General features: G+C 36.2%; 1 protein-coding gene across 2 annotated transcripts in view; it reads right to left on the bottom strand.

Annotated features, from left to right (window-relative positions):
• Positions 1 to 15,416, bottom strand: part of LOC127456032 (F-BAR and double SH3 domains protein 2) — a 125,396-nt gene that overhangs the window by 31,119 nt on the left and 78,861 nt on the right. For both annotated transcript variants that reach the window (XM_051724315.1, XM_051724316.1), the window contains exons 7-8: positions 8,186 to 8,240; positions 6,936 to 7,064 (exon numbers count right to left, since the gene is read on the bottom strand). In XM_051724315.1, coding sequence (XP_051580275.1) covers positions 6,936 to 7,064; positions 8,186 to 8,240 — 184 coding nt within the window. The remainder of the gene's footprint in view (positions 1 to 6,935; positions 7,065 to 8,185; positions 8,241 to 15,416) is intronic.

The raw sequence follows: 15,416 nt of genomic DNA, 5'->3' as shown, positions 1-15,416 counted from the left end.
AAAATACAATCAAACTAACAAACAAACGATAGATAGTATGACAGAGAGAACAGCAGAAGGAACGAGATAGACAGATAGAACAAACATACAATCAAATGAACAAACAAACATTAGACAAAAGACAGACAGAACAATGCAAGGAACCACACAGACAGACAAACAAACAGAATGAACAAAAATACAATCAAACAAACAAACAAACAATAGAAGGAACCAGACAGACAGCCCAAAACAAAACAAAAAAACAATCAAACGAACAAACAAACAATAAATAGTATGACAGACAGAATAGAAGGAACAAGATAGACAAACAGATAGATCAAACAAACATACAATCAAAGAACGAACGAACAAACGATAGAATGACAGACAGAACAATAGAAGTAACGGGACTGACAGACATATGGATCAAACAAATATGCAATCAAACGAACAAACAAACGATAGAACAACATACAATAGAAAGGAATGAGACAGATTGATCTGTGCTCTTACAATACTCATACAAACACACATGAGGAGTGAAATAAAGCAAACAAACACCACATCAGCTGCACCAACATTGCATAATAAATAGTTTCTACCCCAACGACTCCTGTGGAGAATAAATGAGCCACACAAACACACACCACATTTTGTAATGCTGTTTCTCAAGGATTTAATATGAACCTGTGGTGCACATTTAGAAACTGTTGTCAGTTGGTTATAAATGGAGTCTTTTAACACAAATAAGGCAAGTTATTTTTTTGCCTCTATGTTTGTTCACTTTCTACAGTGCAAGGTTTACTAAAGGGACAAAAAGACACAAAACTTCACACTTAAAGTGATAGCTCACCCAATTATTTTTTTACTGCGTTATAATTTACTCAACATCATGTCGATCCAAACCTGTATCATTTTGTGACTTATGTGGAACACAAAAGATGTTTTAATGAATATTGTGGGCCATCGTTCTTAATACAACGGTACTTGATAGTGCCTCACTTTAAAGCTTAAAAAAGGACCTAAAAGTATCATAAAAGAAGTCCATGAGAATTGTGTGTCATATTCCAAGTCTTTTGAAGGCATACAATAGGTTTTTAGTGAAAATCTTGACTATTGACTTTGCATATTCATGAGTGCTATAAGAGAAGTTTGTTCAGGGTGACTTTTTGTTTTTAGAGCACTCATGAACATGCACTGGCCATCAAAATTTCCCCTGAAAAATGACCTAAACTCCATTTCCTTTTATGTTCAACAGAAGAAAGTCATATGGGTTTGGAGCAACATGAAGGTGAGTAACTGATAACAGAATTGTCATTTTTTAGGTGAGATATTCCTTTAAGCTACACGCAGGCAAGTAGGTTGTATTTACAGTATGTGTGCGTTACTATGGAGGCAAAATTATTAGAGTTCAGTAAATGTCAACAGTGTTTTAAAATAAATGTGGCCTGCTTCACACTCATATACACACAGAAACACAAGAACGAGACCCAGGAAAAGATATGAAAAGCACGCATACATGCACATCTAAAATAATGAAGCATGACCTCACCTTCTCTACACACACACACACACACACATTTTCTCACACTCCCACACAAAACAATACAGCAATGACAAACTTTGGGGAAACTCCACGACTTTCTCTTGAAAGCACAATTTTCCCCGTCTAGTTTTTCTGATCATAAACCATTAAATATTTAAAGTGGAAGTGAAAATACTCTCTCCTATCCCAGCTTAACATGCAGAGACAATAATACTTAAGCCATTTGTCGCTTAATTTTCTCAAAATCTGTAAACACTGTAGCTTTGTCCCAAACGACACACTATACACTTACAAAATATACTATGCACTCAGCCATGTAGTTTATGAATTTTCAAAGTGTAATATCGCCCCAAATACTTTTATATAAATAATTTTTTACTACACAGAATCATTTGCTATTTAACAGCTGACGGAAATGACGTTTCAAGCACACATGATGTGATCCCGCTAGCTTTAGCGCATTAGCCAATCTCAGTTCAACCCTTGTATCTTAAACAACGTACACTATCTATGGCAAGCCGCGTGCACTGAGTGCATGAAGTGTCCAACAGTCCACACTCCGTTTTGATGGCTGAAACAGTGCATCATCCGGGTACTTTAAGTACACTTCTTTTGTAAACATACTTCTCGCACTACTTAACACTACAAAATGGCGTAGGATAGTGCAGAAGTGTGCGGTTTGGGACGCACCTTGTGTGTCTGTGGTGGTATAAAAATTCCACTGTTTGTTCTGAGTGTCCAGTCCAGTCTGACACAGCAACCCTGACTCAAGAAAAGGGGCGGGACTATCTGTTTATACAATCAACAGCAGACAGGATGTGTATTTGGAAGGAAATAATGTTAATTTTTGCAATTCTGTTTGGTGGCGCATAAATTACACACTTCAGCTTTAATGAAAATCACTATCCTAAAGTGAAACCTTCTCACAACTTCATCCCTGAAAAAATGTAACATCACTATATATAGCATATTGTAGCGATAAATTTAATATTTGCGATATACCACAATTTGCTCAGTAAAAGTGCAGTGATTGTGATATATCTTTTATTTGACCATTAAGTTTTATATATATATATATATATATATATATATATAAAAAAACATGCCAGTGTAATAAGCTTCAGTAGCAGTGCTGAAAAATGCTGAATCTGTGAATCAACGAATTGGTTCAAAACAGACAACAAAAAATTAAAGCAAGTTCCCGTATGCCATTTTACATGCTTTTAAATGTTATAGTATGAATATTTTAGTTACAATGTAGGTACATATTGCTGTTTAATACTTACTAAGTAGGCTGTTGTTTTATACACTGGCGGCCAAACGTTTTGAATAAATGTACAGATTTTGCTCTTATGGAAAAAAATTGGTACTTTTATTCACCAAAGTTACATTCAACTGATCACAATGTATAGTCAGGACATTAATAACGTGAAAAATTACTATTACAATTTAAAAAAACTATTTCAAAGAGTTCTCATCAAAAAATCCTCCATGTGCAGCAATGACAGCTTTGCAGATCCTTGGCATTCTAGCTGTCAGTTTGTCCAGATACTCAGGTGACATTTCACCCCACGCTTCCTGTAGCACTTGCCATAGATGTGGCTGTCTTTTCGGGCACTTCTCACGCACCTTACAGTCTAGCTGATCCCACAAAAGCTCAATGGGGTTAAGATCCATAACACTCTTTTCCAATTATCTGTTGTCCAATGTCTGTGTTTCTTCGCCCACTCTAAACTTTTCTTTTTGATTTTCTGTTCAAAAGTGGCTTTTTCTTTGCAATTCTTCCCATAAGGCCTGCACCCCTGAGTCTTCTCTTTACTGATGTACATGAAACTGGTGTTGAGCGCGTAGAATTCAATGAAGCTGTCAGTTGAGGACATGTGAGGCGTCTATTTCTCAAACTAGAGACTCTGGTGTACATATCCCCTTGTTTAGTTGTACATCTGGCCGTCCACATCTCTTTCTGTCCTTGTTAGAGCAGTTGTCCTTTGTCTTTGAAGACTGTAGTGTACATCTTTGCATGAAATCTTCAGTTTTATTTTTGGCAATTTCAAGCATTTTATAGCCTTCATTCCTTCAAAACAATGATTGACTGATGAGTTTCTAGAGAAAGCTGTTTCTTTTTTGCCATTTTTGACCTAATATTGACCTTAAGACATGCCAGTCTATTTCATACTGTGATAACTCAAAAACAAACACAAAGACAATGTTACGCTTCATTTAACGAACCAAATAGTTTTCAAATGTGTTTGATATAATGGCAAGTGATTTTCTAGTACGAAATGAGCAATTTAGCATGATTACTCAAGGATAAAGTATTGGAGTGATGGCTGCTGGAAATGGGGCCTGACTAGATTTGATCAAAAATTACTTTTTTCAAATAGTGATGGTGCTGTTTTTTACATCCGTAATGTCCTGACTATACTTTGTGATCAGTTGAATGCCACTTTGGTGAATTCAAGTACAAATTTCCTTCTTAAACATCAAAATCTGTACATCTTTCCAAACTTTTGGCTGCCAGTGTATATATATAAAATGTATTATCATTCCTGTGATTGTTTAGTGTTTTTTTTTTGTTTATTTTTTTAAACATGCCTTGATTATTTTCAACTAGATTTTTACGTTAAACTAGGCAACAAATACTGTTCATCCAAGGTTACGGGCTCAGCCAATGGTAAATGAGGAGAGGGGTTGATGTGGGCTTGGAGTTTGGCAGCTGGTGGGCCTAAAGCGATGACTCGCCACCAATCAATAATTCAAACCAGATTCTCTCACTCTCAGCATTCAGATTTCATTCATATCACCGGAGGTCAATGTACACAAGAAAGCAGGAACACAAATTACGTCCTTCAGTGAGAACAGAAGGTGAGTATCGGTTCAGTTTTGGATGTGGTGAAAGAATGAAGTTGATAGCACCGTTCTGAAATGTACGAGACCTGGTCATGAGGGAAAATGCTGGTTAAACACTCGTCTGGTCTAATCACGGGTAGAAGAGAGGACAAAAGAGAGAGGACATTAGGGTGCTTGACATTATTCTTTCATAGGTGCGCTTGTGGTAAAAGCTAGGGAGTAAAAGTGTAAAGAAAATCTTGTTCTCTGAGCATTGATAAAATATAGGGTTGGGTATCGAGAACCAGATCTTGTCCAGAACCGATTCCATTTTTAAAAAAATACCAGAACCATATGATTTTCATGACTTTCGGTTTCGTTAGTGGTTCCTGTAAATGCGATTTTCCGCCGATGTGGACCAAACACTGTCCTAAAAAAAGTTGGAGCAGATATTGCATTATTCTCATACTGATGCGCAAGTTATGAATGTCCAACTTGAAATGAAATAAGAATTGTTGAAGTCTCACAAGCCTGAAATACAACATTAGACTGCATAACACAACTGTCTCTGGAACTGTTTGTCATGTTGTACTTAAGACCTGTGTTACTGACAGCTTGTTTTTATGACAGTGTAGTTAAATATACACAAGTTTTTGTAATAAGTGGAATTTTATAAAAGAATAAATGCATGAATGAAATATACAATCACATTCCTTGTTTGTTTAGAATTTTTATTTACATTAATATATAGCTAGCATCAATTATTGTATTGCATTTATGCCATAAAAAGTCTGCAAACACACCTTTTAAAAAAAATTTTTAATTTCTTTCTGATTTATTATATCTGCTCTGTAGAAACTTGAAATGAGCACATCATTTGGCAACAGACTGCAGAGAGCAGTAAATGCAATACGAATGGTAACTCTTATTTCCAGATAGTTCTTCCTTAAAAAGTACTAAAATGAAATCGTTAAAGAACCGGATTTGTTCAGAGGAAACAGAACCAGAACTGTTAAATTCCTTACAATTCTCATCCCAAATACAATCCCTAGAGTGTGGAGATTCTGGATGTGAGAACTGAGACGCATACCAGACTGTGAGGTAATCTACACAGGAAGTACATAGTGTGTACATAGTCTGCCCATAGATTACATCATCGTCAACAAACAAAAATTATGCCATTTTTTTAGAGATCAAGCATAGAGGAACAGTTTTCAGAGCTTTAAAGGAATATTCAGAGTTCAGTACAAGTTAAGCTCAATCGACAGCATTTGCGGCATAATACTGATTAATACTCCCTCCTTTCATTAAAAAAAGAACAAATCAAGGTTACAGTGAGGCACTTACAATGGAAGTGAATGTGGCCAATTTTTGGAGGGTTTAAAGGCAGAAATGTGAAGTTTACAATTTTATAAAAGCACTTACATTAATTCTTCTGTTAAAACTCATGTATTATTTGAGCTGTAGTTGTTTTAATCGTCATTTTCCCACTAATTTTAGGGCTTTAGGGTTTGTTGAAATAACATCATCATAGCAAGGAATTGTAAAATTGGCTATAACTTTACACGGAAAATGCTAGTAAGCAATTTTATCACACTAAAATCGTGTTAAAAAGCATATTGTTTATGACTTGTGGTTATACTTTTGAAACAGTAGTATTTGAATGTTTACGGATTGGCCCCATTCGGTTCCATTGTAAGTGCTTCACCGTTACCCAGATTTGTGCTTTTTTACAGAAATGGAGGGACAAGTCGAAATACAGTTTTGTGGTCATCAATATTATGCCACAAATGCTGTCGATTGATCTTAACTTGTACTAAACCATGAATATTCCTTTAATTCAGCCCAATAATTTCACATTCTGTTTCTTCTCAAGCGGTGGTCTGTAAGAAATATTTAACCACAGATCAGCTTGAAACACAAATGGCAGATGGTTGCAGGAGACTAGTAAAGGGTTTCAGCACCAGTGCTCTTTGCACGAAACAGCTACACACTACATACACTGTAATGCTCCATTTGTGAGGGAGGACAGAGAGATCTGATAAACGCATGCATCACCACATTTTTATTAAATGTATGTTTAAATCTCTATTTTGTATCACTGTTGCATTGATAAGTATATTCATATATGTTGAAATGTAAATGCATAAGCAGAAGAGCTGCCAAAGGTGAGTTATAATGTTTCAAATTGATTAAATATGTGTAGTGTTGTTAAATATATTATGGCGCAGTTAATGTGTTTATTCAATTTGACATTAAAACTGCTTCATTGTGTTCTGAGAGATTTTTAAAGCCTGGTCAAAGTAAGAGAATGACTAATGTCTTTATAAATCAATCAAGCCACTGCCACTAGTGAAAAGAATATAACCAATGTAAAAATGCGCATTTTTAGCATCATGTCATGACTCGCTTAATATTTGTGAATATCATGAAGTGAATACCAGAAAAAGGACCATAAGTACCCACCTCAAAAGGTTGATTTAAACAACTTAAAACACATTTTAGTTAAGAATGAATGGAAGTGATTAAACAAACATTTTTTTCAAGTCCTCTCTGTTCAGGAAACCATGGTACCCACCTTAATGCAGTTGACCAGGTCGGTCTGGTAGTAGCGGTCGTGGTGTGCATTGGCTGCCGCCAGTGTGAGAAGATACTCGTTTCTCGCGTGGGTCGCTTTGGAGTTACAATCACTCCTCTTTGCCTTTAACTGAAACACACGCACAACAGTCTCAAACTATAGGAAGTATAACCGTTCATACTACAGTCAACAGGCAAAACATATTTTTTTTTATAACATTTAATTACAAAAAGTAACAATAGTAAATGTCAACATTGCATATGTGTGTACACACACATATTATACATTGCTATACATATTTTTACTCAAGGTGGCACTGATGTGTCAGTGATTAACTTAATTTACATTGCTATTATTGCTATTTGATGAAGCAGCAAGGTGGAAGTAAACTATAGCAAGTGTAACACATGAACAGTATGATTTCGCTATTGTCAATTGGGTGTCCTACTGAAATGATGTAAGTTGTGCATCTATTTAGATTCCAAAAGTGCCTGAAAAAATCACATATGTGAAGCTGATATGTAGATTATGTGTAGCTCAATATGTGTTTGACACCCAGTTGCATCTCATAAATGTTCATTGTGGAAGAAATGAATCCTGTTCTATATTTGTTGCATCATCTCTTTGATATATAAAAAATAAAACATCAAAATAAATTCTATTCTTTTATTTTTCTAATTGTCTTGAAATTGTACAGAAAATTTGACACTATCTGGGCAAGTTTTAGATCCATTTGTAATAGATACACCTGCCGGGTCTCTAAAGACCCGAGTATGTAATAACATTCTGCGAAACACCAATGCATTTAAGGGTTAATAAAATAACAAAATTGGAGTTTTATGGCTTAAAGTGCATGTCTGATTGCTTTAAGGCTATCTACAGTATATGCTAATGTACTGCAAAATCAGTTTTTAGCATATATGAACTTTTAAAATTTACTGTCTTTCTTTTCCAGGAAATCATACCAAAAATATTCATGACTCATGTCTTAAGACAGGTGGAAAAACATTTTTTGTCCAATAAAATGCTCTTTAAAATGAGAATGTCCGTCCCTCAATACCACTTCACTCTGACAAAAACAAAAGACTACTGGCTATTTACAACAAATTCAAAAGAATATACTGTACATGGACAAAGGAAAGAAAACCTTGCTCATCAAGCAATTTCATGGGATCTTCACATAGTAGATCAAGTTTTAGAGTGAAAGAGAACTGTTTTTGTTAATTAAAAGGACAGATGGTGACGTTTACCTTCACACTAGCCTTCTGTAAACTTATCCTGGACTGAAAGAGCCCCAGCTTTGACCTGTGAGAAAACAGAGAGCAGGCATTATAAATCACACGCATGTAAGAGAGCGGAAGAAACAGGCAGAGTAAATCAAAGCCAGATCAAAAATCTTCCCAGGTTGGTGCGGAGGATGAAACAGGCATTAAAAAACAAACTAGAGTTGATCACTCGAGCAAACTACGAAAGGAGGGTAAAGATCTGGCCATACAGGCGATGAAGACTTCCTATCTACAAGAATAATCTTGGTGAAGTAATCATTTAAAATCTAAACTCTGTTCAAATTCTTTTTGTGCACATTTATGTGGTATTTCGAGATTTACTGTACTACAAATTGTTTTGTTGGGGCCCACTGAGATTTGTAAAGACAAAAACATGAAATGCACAGACAAAATTGCACAATAAAGACATTAATCTGGAAATCTGACAAACACAAAAACTGCAAGTCAAAACTGGAATCAAACCATCTAATTATGTCAGTTTGTTAAATTATGTGTGTATGTTAAATTCCATCTATATTTAGTGATTGTTTCCATGTTTTCTGTATCATGCAGATCACAGAGTGCAGTTTATTACTGAGGTTCCTCTGGGGTTGATTCAAAGTAAAGTCTGATTTATCGCAAGTGTGCGTGAAATGTGCATAGCAGCACTTTGAAGTAGGTCTGGCCGATATGGCCAAAAATAAATAAATTAAATAAAATAAAAATCACAATATATTTTTTTCATATCAACTGATATCGACATTCATCACAATATACATTTCATACCATTAATGGGGCGGACATTGTTTGTTAGACCTCAAGAATGAATTAAACATAACTTGTTTGTTAACTTTGAAGTATACTCAGTTTGGGATTTAATCCTACATAAGGTGTGTGTGACCTCTTTTTGATGAAATTTCGCCAATTTCATCATCTTCAGCTGACGTTTGATGCCACTGAAAGACTTTGTGACGCTTCACACTACAGCTCAGTAGGTGGCGGTAATGCACCATAAACTGGATTGCCAACCACTAATAAACATCACAAGAAGAAACCCTTTCTTGCCTGTGACAGCGCTATGAAAAAACTTTTAACTAATTAAATAGTACATAAATAAACAGCAATGGTGTTGATGTCGAAGTTGTTGTTGTGTTCAGTCAATAGCTGTATTGCATTGTCAGTGCTGTGTTGTTCAGTACACAACGATGTTAAATCAGCCGGATAGCTAGCTGCTAGCTAGCGGCTACAGAGCCTCATTGCGGGTTTCTATGACAACAGGGCTGCCTGCTAATACTTTCTAACAGGCTGATTTCATGGCTGTGATTCAGTTAGCTAGTTGTGTATAATTTTGCCAAACTGCTTGCGTTTTTTTTAGTGAGATGTACTTGATCCGATCGTCTAGATGTAGAACATAGGCTAAATATCGAAAATGTATTTTTCCGAGAAATATTGATAACGTTTTAACGTCCAGCCCTACTCTGAAAGCAATTTATTCGAATTCAAATAATACGACATCAATAGAAAAGTAATCTGGTATGGATTACAAATTACACAGCTAAAATTTAAATTACTTAAACACACTTTTAGATGACACGTTTTTAGTGTTCTAATCTAATTACTTTTGGATTTCTTAAAGCATTTTTGAAAATTTAATTTTAAGTGCCCCCATCGGTCGATTCTTTAGAAGACTGACAAGTAATCGATATGTAATCATGTAATCCATAAAAAGTAATGTGCATGACTCACATTTAAAAATTTAATCTAATTACAAGTACCTGACTATTGCAATCTAATTACATATACCAGATTACATGTAGTCCAGCGTTACACTTCCACGATTTAGGATGGACAGTGTTCATATCAGCAGCAAACTGTACCCAAGTTCACATGAACCGTACCACAGACCACCTTTTTAAGCCGACTCTAGTGTTTGAAACATCTTTAAAGGGATAGTTCACCCAAAAATGAAAATTCTCTCATCATTTACTCACCATCATGCCATCCCAGATGTGTATGACTTTCTTTCTTCTTCAGAACACAAATGAAGATTTTTAGAAGAATATCTCAGTTCTGTTGGCCCATTTTGAAGCTCCAAAAAGAAACTAAAGGCAGCATAAAAGTAATCCATAAAATTCCAGTGGTTTAATCCATGTCTTCTGAAGCAATCCAATCCATTTTTGTGTGAGAACAGATAAAAATATAACTCCTTTTTCATTTTAAATCATGATATCAGCAGTCTCCTTGACGATCTTGATTTTTTAGCTTGATTACGCTTCCCCATCGCCATTCTGCGTTCTTTGCATGCTTCAAGCACTAGGAAGTGTAATTGAGCTTGAAATAATGATCGTGAAGTAGACAGCCATGTCAATATATATAATAAAAAAGGAGTTATATTTGGTATGTTCTCACCCAAAACCAACTGAATCTCTTCAGAAGACATGGATTAAACCACTGGAGTCATATGGATTACTTTTATGCTCCCTTTATGTGCTTTTTGGTGCTTAATTTTGGTCACCATTCAATTGCTTTGTATGGACCTTCAGAGCTGAGATACTCTTCTAAAAATCTTGATTTGTGTTCTGAAGAAGAAAGAAAGTCATACACATCTGGGATGGTATGAGGGTGAGTAAATGATGAGAGAATTTTTCTTTAAAACTAACCAAATGTCAAACAGACTCAGGTATGTACCAAAAGCTCTAGTATTACAGCAGCCTAATTCTTTCTTGCAAACCATGCTAAAAAGAGCAACGTCAATCGTCTGTAACTCTGAGCGAGTTCAAAACAATACCACTAGACTCGCCTCTCTCTGTCTAATCCATGGCAATTGAAATGGCATTTGTAGTGTGGGTACAAATGACCCTTGAAGATGGAGAGAGATACTTGAGTGTGTTTAACAAATTCAGCAGTGGGCTTATTAATTGCTTTGAAGAGATGAGTATTCCCTACAGGAGGTTTAAGTATTAGCCAAAGAGTTGCATATTTAATGGTGGCAAAACGACACATATTTTATATCTTGGGCACTTTGAAGGCTTTGGACACTTTGAATCCATGACTTTGCCTTTAATATCCTCGATCAAGTGGAAAATTATATCAGCACAATAGTTAGAGATGTGCAAAATTAAATGTTCTAAATTGACTAGTCAGTGGGTTGGCTGAATGACTAACCTGTCTTCATGTCCACCAGACATAAGTATTCAATATGCTAAAAAATAGTCGACAGATATCAGTCGCCAAAACTGATACAAATATCTAGAGAGCAGGGTGGCTGATGGTCTATATGATACAGATATATACATAGTACAATTTAAAGGAATAGTTCACCCAAAAATGAAAATTCTGGCATTATTTATTCACCATTCTGTGGAACATAAAAGGAAAAACTTTTTTTAAATCTTCACGATGTTTTCGCCATGTCCTGAAAGTGAATAGTGAATTTGGGATGTCAAGCTACATAAAAGGCAGTAAAAAGTAGTCGATGCAACTCGTTTTCCAACTCTTCTGAAGCCTTACACTTAGGGCTTGGAATTGATACTGATTTCCCGATTCGATTCCGATTCACAAGCTCTCGATTCAATTCGATTCCGATTCGATATAGATTCATATGGGTATCTTTCAGTTATAATGTCCCTTTTGCTAATATATGAAATAAATGATCTCACAGTTAATGCTGTAAATTATACAGGGGACCTTCTAACTAGGTACAATATGAAAATAAAAATTGTACAAATTATATTTTATTAGTTTTTCTTCATTTTGGTCACATTTTTGCTTTTTAAAAATCAACAAATCCATGTATTCAATCAATCAATAAGATATATTTCATATTATATATTTTGTAACATGTTTATTGTTTAATTTGTAATATTTACAAGTATTTACATTGATTTGTTGAACACGTGCTAAAACCGGTACGGTTTTACTGGCATTTCTGTAAACAGCATCTGTAGATGAGCGCATGTTAACGAGAGAGAGGATTCAAATGGCTTTATCTCAACCGTGCTATGCATGATTATAATTAAATGTTTATTTTTTGTAGTTTTAGATCAACAACTGACTACAGAGAACAGAATGAGTATAAAAAGAGACATTATTCAATGACATGTCAGTTGTGTGGATCTTGTCTTTGGACATGATTACATGGAACAACTTTTACTCTCAACTAGGGTTGCAGCGGTATATCGGTTTCACGGTATACCACGGTATGAAAATTGACGGTTATCATACCATGTACATTTGCTTATCTACGGTATTGAGAAAAAAACGCAACCGGACGGAGAATCTCACCTGCGCGTGCGCATCTCCTTTCCTCCTCGTCTGTCTGTCAGACTCGTCAATTTGCACCACACACACACATGCAGCGGAGAAAATGTCAGAAAGAAGCAAAGCGAGGGGGTCTGACATAAGTGAGTGTGTGTGCGCGAGTTAAAGCAGTGTTTCTCAACTGGTGGGTTGCAGGTCTATTCGGACTGGGTCGCAGACAGCAGGGAAAGAACAATGCCATGGTTCTCCCATTGAAGATATTTCGGCGGCCGCCCAAGCAATAGCCTATTTAGGACTCCCAAGGCAGATTTAATGATAATCTCGCAATCAGCTAAAGGCTTTCTCATCTGCACATTCGCACGAGTGTAACGGAACCAGCTTGCAATCATGATCTGCTCTGCTCTCTGACGGGCGCGTGCAACAAGCGGGCTTCCCTCGATATTGGGAGTGCAGACCTCAAAACTGATGTGACCAATTTCAATTCGAGTGAGACTTTTCTAGGTTAAAGCATTACGGAGGAAGTCAAGTTGAACATCTCAAACAGTAGGCAGCCCCGACATGCCAAACATCACTGAGGAGGAAAAGAGCAACATTGTGCTATGCGCTATTTTTCATTATGCATCATCACCTTTACAAAACTGTTTCACGATTTTACATGAGTAAAAGTAACTGTTATTTTTGGGCAAATTGTTATAGTTTCATATTAAATAATCTAAAAGGTAGAATCTATTAGACCTCATTTTACATCAACAGTGGCAGATGTAGTTAAAGTTTCAAGATGTGTTTCAGCTAGTATTTATTTTTTCATAAATACTATAATTTATTATTATTATTACTATTATTTAAGACTAGCTACACTGACCTAACCATGGTAATGTGGAGCCTTTCCTCCTGTGTAATATGTATGTTCTGTTTGAATTGTGTTTGAAATTAGGAAACAAACGGGATAATAATGGGCTCATATAAGTAAATATGCTCTTCAGTTTTTAGAAGGGGGGAGAGAAAACTTCCTGTCGCTTTTGTTGTTTACATCAACAACAAAAATAATGTCACTTGACGCATGTCCTTGTACTTCAAAACCATGAACAAAACTATGCAACATAAAAGGAAATGCGACCCAGGATACATTAAATACAGGTTACGTTTTTACTATGGTGGGTCCCCACTTGATTTCCAATGTAAAATCTGGGTATGAATTATAAAATATGTTTATAATTTGGTTTATTATTATAATTCTGTTAGCTTTCTTTTTTATTCTATTTATTTTCAAAAGGGAGACTTTTTTTTTTTTTTTTTTACACATACTTCAATTAAAAAAAATTGTTTCAAGTTTCAATTATAACAAAGCGTTTGTTCAACCAAAAAAAAAAAAAAAATTTCACTCCTTTAAGGGTCATTGTAACTGATAATAATAACTGTGTAATACCGTATACCGTGATATTTTCTGAGATGGCTATCGTACCATGAAAATCTCATACCGTTGCAACCCTACTCTCAACACGCACTGAAAGGATCTTGCTGCTGAATACTCCACCACAATATTAGACAATCATTGGTGAGTGAAATGTAAACATTTACCAGCCAGTTGCCAAATATATATATTTTAGTCACATAGCGTGAAATTTGGTTGCAAATGGAAGTGATTTTCTCTCATTGTAGTGGAGGGTTGCACATAGAGTAAAAGATCGATCTGGGGATTTAAGAATCAATATCGAGATCGTCTGTTCATCACTTTATGTGATGAACAGACCAAAGTCGATATTCACTCTCAAATCAAATCAATTTATTGATCAACTCCTGTACACAGAGCCCGACTCAAATATGGCGACAACATCAGTAACATCAAACCTTATTGGTTCTTGCGCATCTCGTGACCATACCTCATGACATCATGAGGTTTGACGTAATCGACATGTCACCACATTTGATTTGGGCTCTTTATACATGAGTGGATCAAAGATTTGATTTGAGAGTGAACAACGACTTAAATTTTGGTCATATGGATTTAGAAGACTTGGAAAATATTGCACAATTCGTATCAACTAGTTTCTATCCACTAACAAGCCTATGGGTAGATTTTGACACAAAGGAGAGTCAAAACTTCTAATAATTGGCCCAGCGCCCCACTGTTATCAGGTGATGCTGATAATCTCAAAATCGCCAAATAATGTCAGATTATTTTACCTGTCCAAAATATTGGTCAATCACCTCTAAGGAACTTTTATGGCAAAAACAAACAAACAAACAAAAAAAACACACAAACTCTCTCTTTCTTTTTTTTTCTCCCCTTTTTCTCCCCAATTTGGAATGCCCGATTCCAAATGCGCTCTAGGTCCTCATGGTGGCGTAATGACTCAATCCGGGTGGCAGAGGACGAATCTCAGTTGCCTCCACATCTGAGACCGTCAATCCGTGCATCTTATCACGTGGCTTGTTGAGCGCGTTACCACGGAGACATAGTGCGTGTGGAGGCTTCACGCTATTCTCTGCGGCATCCACGCACAACTCACCACGCGCCCCACCAAGAGCGAACCACATTATAGCGAGGAGGTTACCCCTTGTGGCTCTACCCTCCCTAGCAACCGGGCCAATTTGGCTGCTTATCAGACCTGGCTGAAGTCACTAGGCACGCCCTGGATTCGAACTCGCGACTCCAGGGTCTACCCAGGCCCCCACACAAACTCTCTTGAAAGTTTTCCCAAAGAATGTTTAGCCAAAGACGGACCAGTTGTATTAAAATGAATGTGAGAAATCTGAACACCCAATATGGCGGCTGCAGATAAGGAAGTCTAGATACAGACATCACCTGTCAATCAACTACAGAACACGCATGTGCATTAGCTATACAAACGTTTTTAGCATGATTGGAGGTAAAGAAGCACAATGTATTATACCATTGTTGTCAGATTTTGCTGCTGATTTGAAATATGTTTGATTGTAATCTTGTCCAACCACC

The sequence above is a fragment of the Myxocyprinus asiaticus genome, chromosome 18, assembly GCF_019703515.2.
Source record: "Myxocyprinus asiaticus isolate MX2 ecotype Aquarium Trade chromosome 18, UBuf_Myxa_2, whole genome shotgun sequence".
Taxonomy (NCBI): Eukaryota; Metazoa; Chordata; class Actinopteri; order Cypriniformes; family Catostomidae; genus Myxocyprinus; species Myxocyprinus asiaticus.
Note: the sequence above shows the minus strand (reverse complement) of the source record. Positions and strands in the feature narration are given on the sequence as shown.